The sequence below is a fragment of the Mycteria americana genome, chromosome 17 (assembly GCF_035582795.1).
Source record: "Mycteria americana isolate JAX WOST 10 ecotype Jacksonville Zoo and Gardens chromosome 17, USCA_MyAme_1.0, whole genome shotgun sequence".
Lineage (NCBI taxonomy): Eukaryota > Metazoa > Chordata > Aves > Ciconiiformes > Ciconiidae > Mycteria > Mycteria americana.
The window spans coordinates 13,243,334-13,259,316 of NC_134381.1; the positions used below are offsets into that span (position 1 = coordinate 13,243,334).

General features: G+C 38.1%; 1 protein-coding gene across 5 annotated transcripts in view; it reads left to right on the plus strand.

Moving 5' to 3' along the window:
* Positions 1–15,983, plus strand: part of GAPVD1 (GTPase activating protein and VPS9 domains 1) — a 32,110-nt gene that overhangs the window by 6,403 nt on the left and 9,724 nt on the right. For 4 of the 5 annotated variants that reach the window (XM_075519826.1, XM_075519827.1, XM_075519823.1 and 1 more), the window contains 18 exons: positions 526–741; positions 991–1,834; positions 3,097–3,183; positions 4,177–4,311; positions 4,433–4,622; positions 6,463–6,623; positions 7,534–7,663; positions 8,558–8,683; positions 9,522–9,695; positions 10,000–10,140; positions 10,745–10,879; positions 11,447–11,566; positions 12,047–12,124; positions 12,251–12,624; positions 13,155–13,242; positions 14,325–14,405; positions 15,061–15,183; positions 15,678–15,807. In XM_075519826.1, coding sequence (XP_075375941.1) covers positions 557–741; positions 991–1,834; positions 3,097–3,183; positions 4,177–4,311; positions 4,433–4,622; positions 6,463–6,623; positions 7,534–7,663; positions 8,558–8,683; positions 9,522–9,695; positions 10,000–10,140; positions 10,745–10,879; positions 11,447–11,566; positions 12,047–12,124; positions 12,251–12,624; positions 13,155–13,242; positions 14,325–14,405; positions 15,061–15,183; positions 15,678–15,807 — 3,302 coding nt within the window. In that variant the 5' untranslated portion in view covers positions 526–556. The remainder of the gene's footprint in view (positions 1–525; positions 742–990; positions 1,835–3,096; positions 3,184–4,176; positions 4,312–4,432; positions 4,623–6,462; positions 6,624–7,533; positions 7,664–8,557; positions 8,684–9,521; positions 9,696–9,999; positions 10,141–10,744; positions 10,880–11,446; positions 11,567–12,046; positions 12,125–12,250; positions 12,625–13,154; positions 13,243–14,324; positions 14,406–15,060; positions 15,184–15,677; positions 15,808–15,983) is intronic. The other variant, XM_075519824.1, reaches the window with a different exon arrangement.

Genomic DNA, 15,983 nt, shown 5'->3' on the forward strand with positions numbered 1-15,983 from the left:
TGCTGTGTTACGTGGGCATGCTTTAGGACAAAGTAGTAAGCGCAGAAATCTTTTTGCCTGTTCACCAGACAGTGAGTCGGAATGGGACTCCTCTTCATTTCCCTGAGCTTGCATCACCTCAACTGTGGTAATGGCCACATGTCTCCAAGTAATGGCCAGTTCCTTACCTCATGTATTGGAGGTGTGGTGCAGGAGTTTTGTAGTGCTGTACTGTATTACTGTTTCAGTGCATGAGCGTGAGTTGAAAATATCATTCACTACTATGCAAGTGTCCCTGATGTGCTGACATAACAAGGGGTTAATGAAATTGGCAATTAGGAAACCTTGCGTTAAGAAAGAGTGTCTCAGTCATTAAGTGGTGGGCTGTGGGTTTGAGAGAACATATTCATATGCTAACATGGTGGAAGGGGCACAGCAGTATTTACTGCTAAGTGTAAGCTTATGACCTGCTTATCACTTCGTAGGGGCTGACAGCACTTTTTCCCTAACTGTTGGAATTCACCTGTTTCATTTTCTTTCTTTCAGTGAGTACTGTGTAACCCGCTTGCTGCCCAAGATGGTGAAGCTGGATATACACACGCTGGCTCATCACCTCAAGCAGGAACGACTGTATGTAAACTCAGAAAAGCAACTTATTCAAAGGCTCAACGCAGATGTATTGAAGACAGCTGAAAAGCTGTACCGCACAGCATGGATTTCCAAGCAGCAAAGGATTAACTTGGACAGACTGATCATAACAAGGTGACTTGGGGGGTGGGGGTGGTCCTGGGGAGAACAAGCTCCTAAACTTCTGTGAATTGCAGCAAATCCATCAGAGTTTTCACACTTAGTCTCTGGAGTCCTTTGCTGTACTAATCATAAAAATAGTAAGGCTTTAAAACAAATCTCAGCTAGGGAATCTGACTCAATCTGAGATTGACCGTGTGGCATCTTTTATGATGTTTGTTTGCCTAAGAGTTACTTAAACTGTTTCAATGTTTTTCTTTAAAGTGCTGAAGCTTCTCCTGCTGAATGTTGCCAGCATGCTAAAGTCTTGGAGGACACGCAGTTTGTGGATGGATATAAGCAGTTGGGATTTCAGGAGGCTGCTTATGGAGAATTCCTAAACAGATTGAGAGAGAACCCTAGGCTTATTGCATCCTGTCTGGTTGCTGGAGAGAAGCTCAACCAGGACAACACTCAGAGTGTCATTCACACAGTCTTTACCTCCATTTATGGCAATTGCATCATGCAGGAGGATGAGAGCTACCTCCTACAGGTCCTCCGTTACTTGATTGAATTTGAACTCAAGGAAAGCGACAACCCTAGGCGGCTGTTGAGACGAGGCACCTGTGCATTCAGCATCTTATTCAAACTCTTCTCTGAAGGACTCTTTTCTGCAAAACTTTTTCTTACTGCAACTTTACATGAGCCAATCATGCAGCTTCTGGTTGAAGACGAAGACCACCTGGAAACTGATCCAAACAAGTTAATTGAGAGATTCTCCCCAGTACAACAGGAAAAGTTATTTGGAGAGAAAGGCACAGAGAAGTTCAAGCAAAGAGTCCAAGAGATGGTTGACTCCAATGAGGCCAAGCTGGTGACCTTGGTGAACAAATTCATTGGCTATCTCAAACAAAATACTTACTGTTTTCCTCACAGCTTGAGATGGATTGTGTCACAAATGTACAAAACGCTCTCGTGTGTAGACAGGCTGGAGGTTGGGGAGGTCAGAGCAATGTGCACAGATCTTCTTCTAGCGTGTTTCATCTGTCCTGCAATTGTTAACCCAGAACAGTATGGGATAATTTCTGATGCTCCTATAAATGAGGTGGCAAGATTTAATCTGATGCAGGTATGATTAACTTTAAAGTAGTCTAAAAAAAAAAAAAAGTATGAGAAATGTTCTTGGCCTTTTTTTTTTCCACTAGAACTGGTGTTACTACAGTAAAGGTAAAAGTACTGTCCCTCCTACCTGTAAGAAGAATGCTAACAAAATATTTGTGTTATCATTGCTGAAAAGGTGTGCTTTAAAGTTTATCTGTGTGCTTAAAATACTGACTTGAAAAATTGATAGCATGTGTTCCTTTATCTCTTAGAAGAGTTGCAAATGTACTTGATAAATGCTATTATAAGGAATGGAAGCTAAAGTGTAGAAGTGGCTATAAGATGAATTCTGGAATGTGTGTAAATGGATGTTGTGCTGTTCTTGCTAATGTTAAATGCTATGGCAGGTATTGCACGAAATAATGAAAATATTCTGCTGAAAAAAACTTCTTGTGTGGCAGTAATGACCACTGTTTCTGCTGGGTAGCTATCTACTGTTTTATTAGACCTTAGAGTATTCCCCAGCCCTCATGACAAATTTTTGTCTTTGTGCAAATACTTGGGCAATTTAATGATAGTACATAGAGATGTAGTCTGAGGGTATTAAGCAACACTTGTCTGACTGAGGATATTGCCCACACAACAAAACCTACTTTTTAATGTTGTCTATAAACTGGACAGCGAGTGATTCTCACAGTGTAATCATTCTAGTGAGTTTTACTCACTTGGCCTTGCCAGTGTTTTTCTAAAATACATTAGCAATCCTCTCCTTGTGTCACTGCTTGCATGTTGTAGCAGAGCTTGCAGTTGGCGACTCTTTAAAATGGAGAGTTGTTTTGCAATTGGAGATTAATAAGGAATATATGCTCTGAAACAAGGGTTAGCCCTCTCCCCCCCCCCCCCCCCCCCCGCATATTCTTAGTAAAAAATATACAGCCTTTTAAAATCTCTAGGTTTAAGATGACCTAGATTCAACTCTCAGTTCTGACGTGTTGTAAAAACAAAACGTGCTTTGTTCCTGGGAAGGGGGGAAGTATGGATGCTCATAGCATACTGTGTGCACAGATTTTCTTGTTAAATGCAATGACTGCTTTTTTCTAAAGCTTTTTGCATTTTTTTCTGCCCTGAAAGCAAGCACAAGACTCTGTCCACTCAATCAGAAGTATTTCCTGGAGTATTAAATGGAAAAAACATTTAGAATGGTGGAATTTTCTTTGCTATTTTTTATAATCGGGTCCATCATGATGTTGTTTTGAAGTGCCTGTTATTTATACTTCTTTTTCATTTCAGGTTGGGAGACTTCTGCAGCAATTGGCAATGACAGGTTCTGAAGAGGGAGATCCACGTATGAAGAGCAACCTTGCTAAATTTGACAAAGTAAGAATCCCAACTAAAAAAAGCTAAGACTCATGTGTATACTTCATCCTTCTGAAGTCTCTTTTTTCAGTCATTGCAAAGGACTTACTAAGCGGTTAACTTCCAAGTTACATGTACTGAAAAGCAGATTAAATCCTGCACGAGGCTGGGAACAAAATCTTGAGTACTAGAATTAAGGGTCAGGGATTCTTGCTTCTAATCTGACGTAATACTTCTTAAAAGAAAATACAAAAAAGAAATAAAAGCAAGTTACCTTTTAAGCTGAAAAGCTGAATTACTGTCTGTGGTTTTTCTACTGAACCTAAAGGAAACACTTTGATCTGAAGACAACTTTTTTATGAAATCTGGTTTAACACCAAGTAATTTGTTAGTGCAAGTAACTTCTGTTCCTTTTTTGTGTCGTTTTGCTTTTTTTGTTCAGTTTTTCCTTTGTTAGTATGAATCATCCATAGCAATACCAAATTAACTTCATCAGAGGAACAGTGAAGCTAATGATCTTTGATGTATTGTCATATGTTTAAAAAACTGTTGATTTGCTTGTGTAACTTCCAGGTTTTTGCTAATTATAATTGTTACACATTCATCATGCCAAGTTACACATTTATTATACAAGTAACGTTCAATCAGATTAGAAAGTGATAGTGTGTGTTGCTTCCTTGTTTCACTTTTAGTCTATGCTCAGCAGATTCTTCAGGAAGGGGCAGTTTAATTTCCATAAACCAGTTTAATTTTTAAAAAAAATTATAAGACACTTAAGTAAGTAACACTTTTGAATGCAGAAAAAGAATGAAGGAAATGCTAAAACTAACTGCATGCTTTCCTTGCTTGCTCTTCAGTGATTTTAATGATATGTGGTATTTTATACTAAGATTTTAAAAGTAGGAAGCAAAACTTATATCGTTATGTAAACTACTTAACTCTTGTCATAACTTATGTTCTTTCCAAACTCTAGTAAATGGTCTCTCATTTAAAAACTATTTCTTCTCTTTGCAGAGCTGTGTGGCTGCCTTCCTGGATGTAGTTATTGATGGGCGTGCAGTTGAAACTCCTCCAATGTCTTCTGTTAACCTTCTGGAGGGGTTGAGTAGAACAGTGGTTTACATGACATACAGCCAGCTAACTACTCTGGTAATATCTGAAGTTCTTAAAAAGAAGTAGTATAAACTTGTCCCTATGTGTTTACAGATGGGATGAACAAGGCTGATAATTTACGCTGCAATTCCTACCAACACTAATTCTAAATTTTTAGGTTGGCTTTATGCGGAACGTAATGTCAAGCGATCAACTCAAGGAAGATCGGATGGCTTTGGAAAACTTGCTGGCAAACTTACCCCAGAACAAACCAGGGAAAAGCAGCAGCCTTGAAATGACTCCATATAATACCCCACAACTTTCTCCTGCAACTACTCCAGCTAACAAAAAAAATCGATTACCAATAGGTAAGGAGAGCAAGCAGACTTCTTGCACCATTTCCGATACCTTGATACATTTTCTGTGCCATTTTTTCAGTCATCTCTTGGGGTTACTCTTCGACTACACCTTCAGCTCCTACTTTTTCTGTGTAGATGGTGAAGAATTTTCTTTTGCATAGAAAGCCAGGCAACTTCCTTACTTTCTGATGCGAGGATGGTGAGCTTCATCACCCTGGATTGAACTTGAGAAAAATGCTGGAGTGGTTGGTAGTCGTTCTAGTGCAATGATATTAAAGGGAAAGTTTGAAGATGGGAAGCAGATCTAGGAGGGAAGATTGCTTAGAAAAGTGGTAAGATGGAAGCAATGACATTTGAGTAGTGGGATAGAATAAGTTTAAAATTTTTGTGTCTCAGAAGAGAGCAAATGTGGAGGAGGATGAAAAAGCAAGAGGAGAACTTCTAGAGTATGTGCTGAGAAGAGAAGCTTTCTTCTTTCTCCATTATTTGCCCGATCTGATTCCAATTGTTAGTATATTGTAATGCAATTTTATGTTTGTTGGGGTTTTGTCCTCTTTTTGAGTAGGATTTCTGGATCTGGAACTTTTCCATTTCAATAATATTTTCTCTTAAAATAGGAAGTGTGGTACTCTTCTTTAGTGTATATTTCCATGAATATGACCACATGGGATATTTTTGTTTGTTTGAGAGATTTGGTGTTAGTGTGTAACAGGATGAAAATATGTAGAGCCTGACAAGTGGCAAAAAAACCTGACAAAACCAACCTCAAAACAAACCTATCCCATGTTGTTGCAACTCTACTTCTGAATGGTTCTGGTCTTATGCCTATAAAGTAGTGGCACAACAGCATTTATTTTATGGTATAAAATAGTTTTTGCTCAAAGTTTTGATTTCTTTTGTTTCATTTTAATGCTTTCGAAATCCAGGACAGCAATTGGCAGCCATTACTGCCTGGGATACTTCTGCTACCAATCTTTCAGCTCATATAACTCTAGTAACCCCTTTTGGTGGGTAATGCCCTCTTTCCATTCTTTTCTGTGAAACTTTTACTTATAAAACATGACTTAAGCATGCCTTTGGTTTACTTTGGCAATCAGTTGCTTTTTCAGATTTCTTCATTGATTTCTAGATCAAACTCATTTCGTAGGTACATGTAGTTTTTAAAAGCACCATGTGTGCCTTTGTGTGATAATCAAAATCTGGCTATGGCTTCCGCACGCTTGCCTTGTTTTCCCCGGATCAAATAAAGAAATAACTGGTGTCATGCTGCCATACTTAGAAATCTTAATTCCATGTGGGCGTTTTTCCTTCCACAGTGCCAAACGTGGGAATATGAGGCTACTTTAAAAGACTAATAAAGAGTCACAAAATCATCAAAGTAAACCACCTGATGTTGAATTGCGTGTCTGGGTTTGAGACACCTGTTAGAATAAGATTTCCCTGCTTTTTAGGAGAAAAACTTCTAAATAAATTAATTAAACAGAGTTATAAATCACAGGAACCTGGGCCTTTTTTTGTTAGTAACAAACTTCTTCATTTTCTCAATTAATTTATTAAGGGTCTTTTTGTGATTGGAATGCACTGAATTTGTGTAGGCGAACAGGACACAGTATACCTTGTTTCCCTAAACTTTTATGTTGAAAGTTTGCTTTTTCACAGTGCAGTACTCAAATTTAAACACTAGTTCCATCTCTCAAAGTCTAATATGACTTTTCATTTTGTAAGTTTATTTAGTATGTGTATTATTAATTCAAAACATTGCCGTTCTGTATTTCCATTGTATTGTCTTTTTTTCCTCCTTAAACAAGGAAAAGCTTTCTAATGTTCATATTTCACAATATTTTCTTAGCAACTCGTAGCAGAAGTAGATCAAATATTCTCATGGATCAGCACGGAGATCACGAAGGATCCTCCCAGGAGACTATCCCCGAAGTTCAGCCGGAAGAAGTGCTGGTGATTTCTTTGGGGACAGGTCCACAGATTACTCCAGGAATGATGTCAGAAAATGAGGTATGCGAAAACTATCACATCTCAGATGTTTTGAAAAGTACAGCCTCTGTGTTCTCTAATAGCAGAACAGTGAAGTTGTGACACTAAATTCGGGTAATAAATCCTGATTGGGAATTAAAATCCTTACTTAATTTTACTGAACTCGGGGGTTGTAGCTTTCAAATTTCTCTTTGTGTGTGTGTGTGTGGAATCTAACACACTTAGTATATCTGCAAAGTGTGAAAAGCAGTATACTAACACAGGAAAAATGAACCTGGCACATTTATGAAGAGGCTTTGTCATCTAGCATGCTTAAGAGCAAACTTGGGATATTGTTTCTGAGCCTGAAGAAACTGATTCAATTATCTCTCTGTATGCTCTATCCTTTGGATCAAGTGGCACAGGTGAATGACAGAACTGGAACACTGATCCCGACGTTTTTGGCAGCTCAGACTTGAAACGCACAGGCCCAGCTTCTTGTGAGGGTGGAGCTGTGGTCATGTTGCCATGAATGCCTTCAGACTATGTCGCTTAGGGTAAGGCTGGTTTTACAGCCTCTTCTTTCACCAGCTGTAGCACAGCTTCTGCTTTCATCTTTGCTGCCTTGCCTGATAGTTTGGATTATCTCCTTTTGCAACCTCATGACGATCAGTTTCCATATTATATTAGTCTGCTAGGGTGATGAGGGAGCTGGTGGCTCCATTATTATCAGGGCTTGCCTTACGTTCATATCTTGGTTACCTTACATTCTCTCCAGGCTCTGACTTTGGAGATAGCTGTCTTTTTTCAAACGGAATGTTAGAAATTTGACGGTGCCATTAGCATCTAGGGAAAAAAAGGCAAAAAATGTGTGCAATGTTTTGTTTACTATTTAATTATCAAAAAAATATATTATTTTAAGGAAATCTTGTTTCTTTTCCCCACTTTCCAGGTCTTAAATATGCAGCTTGCAGATGGCGGACAAGGAGATGTCCCCGTTGATGAAAACAAACTCCATGGTAAACCTGATAAAACCTTGCGCTTTTCCCTCTGCAGTGATAATCTGGAAGGAATATCTGAAGGTGAAGGGCTACTTAAGTCTTGAAGAAGTTTTGTCCCTTTTTTTTTTTTCTTAATTATAAGAGGAACTTCTGTTAAATACAGCATGTCATCTTTGCCATTTTGAAGACTGTGCTATCTTCCCTGACAGCCTGTCGTTTCTCTTAGCCATTCAAAGAAAAAAGTCTGGAGCTAAATTTTGACCTGCAAAGGCATAACTGAGTCTGAGAATTAGGAAGAAAAAAAACTCACTGTATTTAGGAAGAGAAAACAGAGGCATTTTTATTTTTTTGAAACTTAAGTGCAGTACTAATTATTAAGATAATCTAACTTAGCTCTAAACTTAGACTTCTTAGACTTACTTTTCATCATGTTTTAATAAGCTATTACGTATCTCAGAATAGTTTCTGCACTCTGGACCATTCCTTTATACGAACCTCAGACACAACAAAGCACAGGTTTATTTGTGGTATTGAAGAGGTTTGTGCAGATCACTCAGCATGCATTATTTTGCGTAACTTCCATAATTTAGTTTTTGCTCGCGCTCTCTCTCCTCGAAATAAGAAAACAAATTCATGGACAAGTAAACAAATTAATGGCAAAGACTTTATTGACTTTTTAGTTAAGTACAGTAATGGTGAGATTCCAGCTGTTTTTGGTAACGTATTTGTAGAGTATTATAATTAGTATAGTACTCTAAACATGGGAAATACAAATCACAGTGCAGGTTAAGTATCTGTAGAATAGGGAGCAAGAGTAGAGCAAATGTACATTTAGTTCATCAGTTCAGTGTCCTATGTTGGAACTGCTACTTCATTTGTTTTCATCTTTCTAATTAATTGTGTCCCAGATTGTTAATGCTGTATATTTAGGAACTGTTATTCACATTAGATTTACAGTAAAATCTGTTTTCACAGGTCCTTCAAATCGCTCCAACTCTGTGTCATCTTTGGATTTAGAAGGGGAGTCTGTGTCAGAGCTTGGCGCGGGTCCCTCCGGGAGCAACGGCGTTGAAGCTCTGCAGCTGTTAGAGCATGAACAAGGCAGGTGCAAATTCTCGAATACAAGTGCCTGAGGTGCTGTAGATGGTAAAGCCAAAGTTCTGTGGAAAAAGGTTGGAAAATTGACTAGTTCAGGAGAAAATAAGTAAAAGTTTTCCCTGTGCAATCACTCTTGCATTTATTTATGGGTTTGGTTTTTTTTTTCCCCTAGAAATATTTCTTGTATTCCATTGTTAGGAAAAGGAAATTGCATGGGATTTTGAGGCTTAAGTCCTTTATAGGAAACTGCTTGTAAAGTTTTGCTTGATACCAAGTTTTTCCCCTCAGGGAATATGGTGATCTGGATTGGAGTAGTCTTAAAGCATCTGGATAGCTTCCTGTTTAATATATATTTGTCAAACGCTGGAACAGGTTGCTGAAAGAGATTGTGGTGTCTCCAGCCTTGGAGATATTCAGAACATGACTGGACATGACCATGAGCAACCTGCTGTAATTGACCCTGTTTTGAGCAGGGGGTTTGGACTTGAATGATCTCTAGAGGTCCCTTCCAGCCTCAGCTTTTCTGTGATGAGTTGTTCTTACAGGAATTGTATCAGTTTCTTGATAGTGTGCTAAATTTTATTAATTTTGTCTATCAATTTGGTTGATAGGTCACCATATGTAGTTTAAGATTTTTCTTCTTATGTCTCAAATGTGCTTAAAAACTGTTTTCAGGCAGCATGTCTTGAATAGTATAATAGTGCTTTACAGGCCTTACTTTAAAACAGTCTTACCTGACAGAATTAGAGGGTTGTTTTGTTTGGGGTTTTTTTCCTATTTTCATCAGAAGTAATTGGAGAAGCCTTTTAAAAAAAAATGAGAACTTTTTATTTTTACGTAGCCACAACTCAGGATAATCTTGATGACAAGCTCCGTAAATTTGAAATCCGTGATATGATGGGGTTGACTGATGACAGGGATATATCAGAAACTGTGAGCGAAACTTGGAGTACAGATGTCTTGGGAAGTGACTTCGACCCAAATATTGATGAAGATCGTTTGCAAGAAATAGCAGGTAACTTGGTGGTACATCTAGTACGTTAAAATGCTTCATGCTTGCTCTAAAATAGTGAGGCTGCAGAGCCCTCCTCCTCTCTTTCTAAATAGGTGTGTTTTCATTGATTAAACCGGAGCTTTTCTGTAGGAAGATGTTGTGCGTATGACCAATTATATTTGGTTGCTCATTTCTGTCTTTTCAACACTGTCTTTCATGGTTACTTTATTAAGGACACTTAAAATGTGTTCTTATTTTTCTCTCTTATTAGAGCTGTCTTCAGGAAGCCTATATCTAGCTATACACTTTGGCTTTACTTTTGCAGGTGCAGCTGCAGAGAACATGCTAGGCAGCTTGCTGTGTTTACCAGGTTCAGGATCCGTGTTGCTTGATCCCTGCACAGGTTCAACCATATCAGAAACCACAAGTGAAGCGTGGAGCGTGGAAGTATTACCAAGTGATTCAGGTCAGAATTGTGCAGGTTTTGCTTATTTCTTTAGCATGAATCAAGACTCTTTCAGAGGCATACAATGCAAAACAACAGCCTTGTCCTCTCTTTCTTGGAGAAATTATTGTCCTAGGGTTAACTTAGTTTTTGTGAATACTTCCAGTATTAAAAGGACAAACTGTTCCTAGGCAGAGAGAAGATGGAAATCATTGTGAGAGACTTACTGTTATTTAAAAAATTCTTAAGAGCCAAAAAGGGAGAGAAGGGATTGCAGAGCAAACTTCTGTTTGCTTTCCTTCCCTGTGATGTTAAGTAGGGCTATCTAGGATCACAGTTTACTTTGGTTAGTGAAGATTTGATTGTATACTGTTGTCTTGAAGAAATACAATACTTAAAACAGTAAAAAATTCTTAGAATGCCCATGCAGATAGAGCATTGCTCTCTGTGCAGAGTCCTGCCTTCTCTATAGGGAGAAAACTTGCTGAAGTGGTTGAGTTAGCCTAGAACTTAATATACTAAATCAACACATACCCCCCCTTCCCTCTGTATGTGAATATTAAGGGAGCATGGCATTGAATAATGATACTTTTTCTCTCTACTCTCCACTGTCTCCCTTTTGTAGAGGCCCCAGACTTAAAACAGGAGGAAAGACTACAAGAACTGGAAAGCTGTTCTGGGCTGGGTAGCACATCTGATGACACAGATGTAAGGGAGGTCAGTTCTCGACCCAGTACACCAGGCCTCAGCGTTGTATCAGGTGTGTTTAATTGTCTCTGAAAACACGCTGCTCTATTAGAACATGATCAGCATCTGCTTTGCTGCACTTCCTTTAGTTATACGTCATTTCACTCATAAAATAGCTTTTTGCACTCATTCTGGAATTTTCAAAGCAGTAATTATTTGTTCATCTTACAGAAGAAATAGAAAAGGCAGCAGAGCATAGAATACTCTGTGCTACCATAGCAATGGTTAGCAGTGGAGTATTGATTTGGAACTTTCTTGCATTTAGTTTTATTATCACAACTTTTTTTATTTAAGTAAATCAGCATATATCTACTTCAGTTCTTTGTTTTCTACAAAGTATTTAACAGAGTGAAGTGTCTTCTAATGCCTGTTGTCAAAGTGTATTCATGGCTATGTTAAAACAGTTGCAAATGTAGAGCAGAAATAAAATGTTATTTTAGGAATATAGAAATTCATAATGTCTCTAGGTGCTACTGTGAGTTGATTATTGCAGTGTTCACCAAACACTTGAACAGCTTCAGGATTTTGCTTCCTTTTTCTCTGAAAGACTATTACAGATGCTTCTTTTGTTATGTGTAAGGTATTAGTGCGACATCTGAGGATATTCCTAATAAGATTGAGGATCTCAGGTCCGAATGTAGCTCTGACTTCGGGGGAAAAGATTCTGTGACAAGTCCTGACATGGATGAAACGGCCCACGGTAAGTTACTTACCTGTAAATGAGAATTAGAATCTCTCATAACTGAAATATCACAAATTATATTTGTAGAATCCTTAAATTTTATGAATTCTCCCAATTTCAAAGTTCTGGTGGCTAAGCTTAACATTTTCCTTATTTGCTAGCACTGTATTTGTTTGACAAAGAGACTCCAGTATTTCATAGTACTAGAGCTTTAGTACTAGATCTAAGATCACCTTTTCCTAATTCAGTTTGATTACAGTGACTGTCCTCTTGCATTTTGGAATCAGTCCGCTCCTCAAGGTCTCCCCACTTTTTGTGATGCAATTCTTGGATCATTTCAGTGTACTATAGAGAACTTTCCATATAAGAATATCTTTTAAAAAAATTTGCAATATAAGTTTTGTAAACTTTTGTTACTGAAGGCTGTTATTTCAATGTCCCTTACGTTGTAGGTAGTTCATGGTACAGCACTAACTTTTTTTTTTCCCTGTATTTCAGGAGCCAGTCAGTTGACATCTCCTCCTTCTCAGACAGATTCTTTGCTTGCACTGTTTGACCCTCTGTCATCAAATGAGGGTGAGTTGTAAAGAATAAGCTTTTTTTTAAAAAATAGGCATTTTCAATGCTTCTGCGTTAGTACCAGCTAATTTGGAAGAATCTTAAAAGAAATGGGTGTGGCTTCTTTTATGCTTATGACTGCAGGTGTATCAGCTGTAGTAAGGCCTAAAGTACACTATGCAAGACCCTCTCATCCACCACCAGATCCACCGATCTTGGAAGGAGCTATGGGAGGTAATGAGGCCCGATTACCAAACTTTGGGTCTCACACTTTAATTCCAACTGATTTAGAAGCATTCAAGCAGAGGCATTCTTATCCAGAGAGGCTAGTCCGCAGTAGGAGTTCAGATATAGTGTCATCAGTTCGGAGACCTATGAGTGATCCTGGGTGGAACAGACGTCCTGGTAATGAGGAGAGGGAGCTTCCTATGCCGACCACCAACACTGGAGCAGCTGTTCTGGTGGCTGCGTCTCAGTCATCATCTTCGTCTCCCAGTAAAGACTCCTCTAGGGGAGAGGTAAGGCTTCTATTTATAATTTTATTTTTTTCTAGCATGCCTACTTCAATTATGCATGTAATGCCAGAAAGCTGGTATTAAGTGTGTTTAGCCAAGGAATTACAGTGCACTTTTGTTACCTTTTAAATGTTGGCCAATAATGTTTTACAAGCTAAAGCTACAGATGTTCAGAGTGGCTTAAATGAATCTGGCTTCTCTTAAATTTACTCGATGAGCTTTACTTGATTTGTTGGGACTTCAGAAATGGACTTGTTGTAGTGTTTAAATTTCAAATGCTGCAGCATCCTGAAAAGTAATTTTCTTTAAAAAAGAAATAAGTGAAATCTAAGTTTCTTCATATCTTTGGTTTTGCATTTATAGGCTGCTCTCCTCAGGAGACCATGTGTCTAACTTAATCTGCTATGGCTTTCTGTGCTCTGTGCTGTAGTTCTGTTTTTACAGTAAATGTAGCATAACCTGACGTCGAGGAGAAATTTTGTCTTTACACTTGATATGGTAGATGCTCAAATGTAGACTCTGCCCTTCTACAGATTGAAGAACGAAAAGACAGTGATGATGAGAAGTCTGACAGAAACAGGCCCTGGTGGAGGAAACGTTTTGTGTCTGCCATGCCCAAAGGTAGGATCATGTCTGTCTGGTTTTGGTACTTCAGTAAGAGTGGACGCTGCCTTTATTATATCTTTAGTAATTTTTATGGAAAGTTTTTACAGTTTCACTTTGAAAAGCTGACCAGACTGATGTAGATTTGTTACAGAGTAATAGCTGTCCTGTTTAATTTTGAGAAATAAAGGATTTACAGAACTGCAAGTGTTGCAGTAAAGAGAGAATTATGGAAATACAAAGTATGCAGTACCTATAAAGAGGTGTGTAAGCTGAAAGGAATTTGGTTAGGTGTTGTGTTGACTTAATCATTTGATAACCTCGGAATCCTTATGTGAGGCCAGTCATTTCACAGTTGTATGGTATTAAATTCATTGCAGCTTCACTGAGAACTAGTCTTAATTATCTACAGATGGTAGCGTGCTAGTGAAAGATATTGATAACTTAGGATATCTCTTGTAACACGGCATGAGTGGAAATTAGACTTTGGCTATTTACAAAGTAAAGCTTGTTCAAGGTCATATTTGGCTTTCATGTTGTGTATAATGACAACTGGGGATGGAACAATGGGCACAATATTAGATATTCTTGCCTTTTTTTAAAACAGACTTTCAGTTAGAGAAGAACCAACGTAATCCTTGCAGTCTCTGTGTGACTTTAGATAACGTTATAGTATTTTAATACCACTTTGTTTGCTTTTCTGTTTCACAGTGTGCTGCCTTTGCATCTTCTCCCTGAACTTACTAGTGGGAACGAGTTGCCAGAAAAGATTCATGTCATTATGACCAATATTTGAGTTAGGACTATTGGCTAAACTAAAGTATAAATAAATGTGTACATAAAAATGGGAAGCTACCTGACTCCCTTGGCTAGTAATTGCCTAGAACGTACTGTACCTGGAGGCAAAACGTTCTGCCTGGCTCATGGTAGCATGTCTGTTAAAGGCAGAGCTTACTACATATGATGATAGTACAGTTCTGCTCCACCCTATAGATAGGCTTATGCTTTTATTGAAGTTTATTTGATGACAAACTTCTGCATTAGCCACTCTCTGGCTATTATCTCAGAATAGTCTTTGATAAGCTACCTTGCATTTTCAGCTCCTATTCCATTTAGAAAGAAAGAAAAACAAGAAAAAGACAAAGATGACATGGTGCCTGACAGATACTCAACACTTCAAGGTATGTGAATAATATCATCATAGTAATTTTCTCTCATAACGTGCCCTCTAGAGTTCCAGAGTGCCCACCAGATATCTATTTACAGAAAGGTATACGCTATTGTAGTTAATGTTCACAACTGGCTTTCTGAATAAGAAAGTGGATAAAGACTTCTTGCCTTGAAGACTATTTTTAAATTGTCATGCTTCTGTCAATATGTATAGTACTGGATTCTCGACTCAAGTCTTCACTTTTTTTTTTTTTTTCTCATTATAAAGCTCATGTCCGTATCATAGCTGAGCCGTAAGGATAGCTGCAGTCATGTTGCTGTAATAATTACTGAAGTGCTAAATTAAACATGATTTGAACCTGGGTGTTTAGTTTTTCTGTTTGCCTAATCATTTCTATAAGTCTTCAAATATTCAAGAACCATTTGTGCATGCAGTATAAATATGCTAAGGATCTGGCTTTATTTGTTCACTTTCATTGTACTTTTTTTTTTTTTTTGCTGCTTTTGCTTCAGACTTTATAAATATATTTGAATTGTGGCTACATGGAACACAAGCGGCTATGTGTTTGAAAAACAGAGTCCAAATGTGTAGGTCTAAATTTTTGTATTTGCTTTCAGTTGGCACAATACAAGGTTAAGTCCTGTTGTTTTTAATGGTCTTTTCAGATGATTCCAGCCCAAGGCTCAGTGCACAGGCGCAAGCTGCGGAGGACATTCTGGACAAATACAGGAATGCAATTAAGCGAACCAGTCCTAGTGAAGGAGCCATAGTAAACTATGACGGTGCAGGTGAGAACCTGACTTTTATAAACATCATCAACATAGTTTCTCCTCCTTAAAGATAAAAACACTTCAGTATTCTAGACAAATGTTAGTACTAACAGCTGAACAGTGTGAGCTCTAAACCAGGAACATCCCTCAGAGACTGGGAATTAAATCGGTATTCCCAAGGACAGCTCTTTCATATTGCCATTGAGATGGGTGGTTGTTACTAGCACATCTCTTACCAGTTTTTTGTTTTGGGTTTGGTTTGGTTTGGTTTTGTTTTTTAAATGGATACTGAAGAAGTATATTGCCTCCCAGAACTAATACAATTTCCTCTTAGTGACTTGTAGATTGTGTATTTTTAATATACTTTTTTCACTTATTCAGAACAAGTTGTTTTATTTGCTGTCTCTGTTCCCCCCATCTTAGAATAACAAGAAGAAAATAGATAATATTAGTCTAGTTTCTTCTTCTGACTCCTCTCTTCAAGTGTAATGTTGGCTTTTTCATTTCCATAGAGACTATTGGGGATGGTGAGAGTATGCATGACTCTCCGCGTGATGAGGCTTTGCAAAACATGTCTGCAGATGACCTCCCAGACTCTGCAAGTCAAGTAGCACAGCCACAAAGTTCTGCTTTCTCCTATAGGTAAATACATTTGCAGGTTTAATCTTACCCACAAAGTAGAACTGAAGCCATGTGATTGGTTCCCACAAAAATCTTAATATGGATTAATTGTAAACTTTTATGTGCTTTTAGTTTTAAGCATCTCAAACTGTCATATTTCTACTGATGAAGGGGGGATATTGTAACTTGAGAGGACA